Source organism: Hippocampus comes, unplaced genomic scaffold, assembly GCF_001891065.2.
Source record: "Hippocampus comes isolate QL1 unplaced genomic scaffold, H_comes_QL1_v1.1 scaffold326, whole genome shotgun sequence".
In the NCBI taxonomy this organism is placed as follows: domain Eukaryota; kingdom Metazoa; phylum Chordata; class Actinopteri; order Syngnathiformes; family Syngnathidae; genus Hippocampus; species Hippocampus comes.
This window is the reverse complement of record NW_017805930.1, coordinates 101,563-105,355: the sequence shown is the minus strand read 5'-3', so window position 1 is coordinate 105,355 and position 3,793 is coordinate 101,563. Positions and strand designations below refer to the sequence as shown.

The following is a 3,793-nucleotide window of genomic DNA, read 5'->3' as shown; positions in this document are numbered from 1 at the left end:
GGCGGGGTGGGGAGGGGGGGGGGTTCACTGCGTTGCACTCGGGTTCTGCTCAAATCATTTTCGACTGTCGTTTGTTCACATCTTGTCCCCGCTCAACTGTTCTGCCTTTGCATTGCAATCACGGTCACAGTCCGCATCATTCACAAAAAAGTAGCAGCACATGCAGGTTAATGGCGCCACACAGTCACCTGCTTGACAGTTAACTAATGTACAGTAGTCGAAATATTTTCTTTGCCCTCCACACCTTAAGAGTCAACTTCTGCTCCGGACAGAGCCCCAAAAGGTTGGGGCGATGACTAAGAGTCAACTGAACACGTTGCCAAGTGAGCATGCCAGAGGCAACATATTGTGATGAGGCAACAGTGGAAGACAATCATTAAGTCAGACTTGAACTGTCAAGAAACAGTGGAAAGAAAAAACAAAAAAACTAACTTGTACTCACATTGTCCTCCCATTCGAAAAAAACTTTCCTGTGGACTTCCGAGATTCCCATTAGCACCATTCCTGAAAGAACAACAACAACAAAAAAAAGCATGAAAGTTTTCCTATGAATGAAAACGCAATGCTTGTAGAATAGCAAAAAAAAAAAAAAAAAAAAAAAAAAAGCAGCAAACGCATTCATTTGGTCTTTTTGATCGGCGGATGAACTTTGACATCGGTGCACAGCGCGCTGGCATTCGCTAATGTTTGTTAGTGCTGACTCGCAACCTCAGACCTGTCAACGGCTTGGGATTATGCTACAAAGGATTCATCTTGAAGAAAAAAAAAAAAAAAAGGAAGTAAATGCATGCGCCTGAACCGGAAAAACTGGACCACCAACTGTTTGCTGCTTAGATGGTAGGTGGTCATATGTTGCCACCGCATGCGCCTCATCAAAATAATCATTTGAGGATTAGGAAGTCTGCGGTCTGAACGCCGTCTTTAAAAATCCTTCCCTTTCTAAACCGTTGGCGCTTGGCCTATTTTCAGGAAGGCGGATCTTTACTCTCAGAGGTCCGTCGTTCAGATTGAAACATACAAATAGACAAGCAAACCTTTTGAAAGAATCAAAAAAAAAAATATTGAAATTGAATGGCACCAAAATCAATACAAAGGTCGTCGTGGGGCATCAGAAAAAACAAAACAAAAAAAAAACCACCAAAACAACTTGAGAAATAAGTGCCTAGAAGCAGACGGTGGGCCGGCTGACTTGAGTCTGTTTTCAACATACTCTGCGTTCTGGATAGAGAGTGTTTGTCTATTACACAGTTCCGTGACAGACACCATTTTATAAACACTCCACAGATGACTGTTAGTCATGGACAGACTGTGTGTGTGTGTGCGTGCGCGTTCCAATTGAAATGCATCTGCTCTGTGCTTGTTCAAAGGGTTCAACTGAATTTTGCTTCCATTCACAAGGAAAAGATACACTCTCACATAACTGAAGTTGATGCTACATTCTTTGAAACGAGTGTTTCTTTATTATTTTAATTTTGTGTTTAATTTTGTGTTGAGTTTCCATTTGTTGAGGAGAAATGACAAACTTGTAAGCCTTAAATGGAGTGTGAGCGAGTACTGGAGAGCAAGCTAACAACACGTTCACCTTCAAGTAGAAAGCAGAGAATTGTCCAAAGAGTGTCGGTAGAATGAAGACTAAATCGAAAGATGGATGAATTTAGAAGGCTTCGGACCAGCGTGTGAATGGTGAAATGATTTGGAGGAAGTGTGCCACCTGACTTGCGGTGCATTTAGTTCACTTTCTTTCTCTTGTGCGGCTGTGAGCCAACTGGCGCATTTCATGGGCAGTTGTCACAGCAAAAGGACCTAAACTGATATGATAAACATGAGCTTTTGATCGAAGGAGCAAAGTTGTCATCATGTTGGGGTATTTTGGTATCCCAGGAGGAGAGATTGTGGGCCCGCGGTACCTCTATTTACGAACGCCTCTTCATACGAAATGTTCAAGTTACGAAACGCCTCAACGGGAAATTATTGCCTCTTGTTACGAAAGAAATTTCAAGATACGAAAGGTAAAAATACAGGATGGCTTCCTCGGTATTTTGGTATCCCAGGAGGAGAGATTGTGGGCCTGTAACGGAGGTGTCGTATTATTGTATAATTGTATATTGTATTGTAATACTGTATATATGTATATACAATGTATATACATTACTTGTTTCTGGCATCCCATTGGCTAAGAGGAACCTCTACCGAATGTGGAGATAGATAGATATGTGTTTATGCAGCGACCTCGTTATTCACCCCTCGGGCCATGAGGCGTTCCGATAGTTTTGTGTAAAAGTGAATCACCAAGCGAGTTTCCTGAACGCAACATACTTATAGCTGCTCTGCCATTGGCTATTACCTAGCATCTTTCTGGCATCCCATTGGCTAAGAGGAACCTCTACCGAATGTGGAGGTAGTATTCGCCCCTCGGGCCATGAGGCGTTCCGATAGTTTTACGTAAAAGTGAATCACCAAGAAGTGTTCACCAGTCGGGCGATCGCTCACTATGCTGATGTTTACTTGGACATTTTTGAAGGATTGTTAAAAGCCGACAAAAGCAAACGTCCTTGCATCGGTTCTTTACAAAACGCCGGGCAAAAAATGATGAGGACGCAGTTAAAAGTTAAATGACCATTTTTATTCTTCTCTACTGTTTTCTTTACATTGTGCACAACTCTCATTTATTGCTCAATAATCTAATTGTAACATGTATAAGTTTCATATTTTGATGCATTTTTATGCTTTAGGAAACACTTATGTCTGAATTTTTGGGGGAGTTTGGAACGAATTAGGGCATTTCCATGGAAAATGCGTCTCTACTTCCAAAATTTTCTAGTTAGGAAATGTCTTTCAGAACCAGTTAATTTCCGAAGTAGAGGTACCACTCTGCAGCATTTACTCATCCTTCGAGCATAGTGGCCGGCTGCATCTGAGGGAAGAGGTCCTTATTTGTACAAACACACAATTAAAACAGTAATTGATCTGAAAGTGGTTTCTAGTCCTTGTGGGTGCTGCCGTTTGGATCAGCAACAGCGTTTCAATAAGCTTGGCGCGTTTGTGTGTGAACAATAGCAGCTATGAACTGACGTAATTCACCATCATCGTCATTTCCTGACGTGTTTCCTTCAAGACTGAAATGCCAACAAGAGGAAATAAAAATGCTTCTTCGGACGCAAGATCCTTGCTCGTGGCGATGAGTGACAAAACCTACAACGAAGGGATGGGCCAACTTGCACGAAAACATGCGATTGGCGATGAGTCGTCGTCGAGCTCTGACTTTAGCTCTTCGACGCAACGACGACGCCTTTCGTCGGTGACAGCTCGCCCGATTGACTGACTGTATCTGACCCGTCACAATTTTAAACAGCTCTACATGGACGGCGGGCATTTTGGATGGCGTGAATGCAAGCTTGGTTTCGGGAAGTTCAGCAAAGTCAGCCGAGCAGGTTGGAAAGATGACGTGAATTTTGAAGCTCACAAGGTGTGGCATCAAGCCAAACGCCAGACAGATTATTCGTTCATAGTCAGATGGTGACTCATTAACACGCCGACGCATCTGTAAATAAAACCGAGCCAAAAGGTGACTGTGTCACGTCATGAATGGACCGAGAATGACGTCGGTGACGTCATACATACCAACTGTCCTTTTTTTTCCCAGCAGTTGGTTTGTTTGTTGGTGTCGGCCTTTGAAGAATGTTGCCAGGCAGCAGATGTTAAGCCACGTCTGACAGCTCTGTGTGTGTGTGTGTGTGTGTGTGTGTGTGTGTCATGGGGGTGATAGTACAGGGGGGGCGATTGTCTGTCCCGC

The 3,793-nt window shown here is 43.2% G+C and overlaps 1 protein-coding gene across 3 annotated transcripts in view; it reads right to left on the bottom strand.

The window, feature by feature from the left end:
• The window catches only part of baiap2l1b (BAR/IMD domain containing adaptor protein 2 like 1b), a 28,803-nt gene that overhangs the window by 14,444 nt on the left and 10,566 nt on the right, over positions 1 to 3,793 (bottom strand). For all 3 annotated transcript variants that reach the window (XM_019889843.1, XM_019889842.1, XM_019889844.1), the window contains one exon: positions 443 to 504. In XM_019889843.1, coding sequence (XP_019745402.1) covers positions 443 to 504 — 62 coding nt within the window. The remainder of the gene's footprint in view (positions 1 to 442; positions 505 to 3,793) is intronic.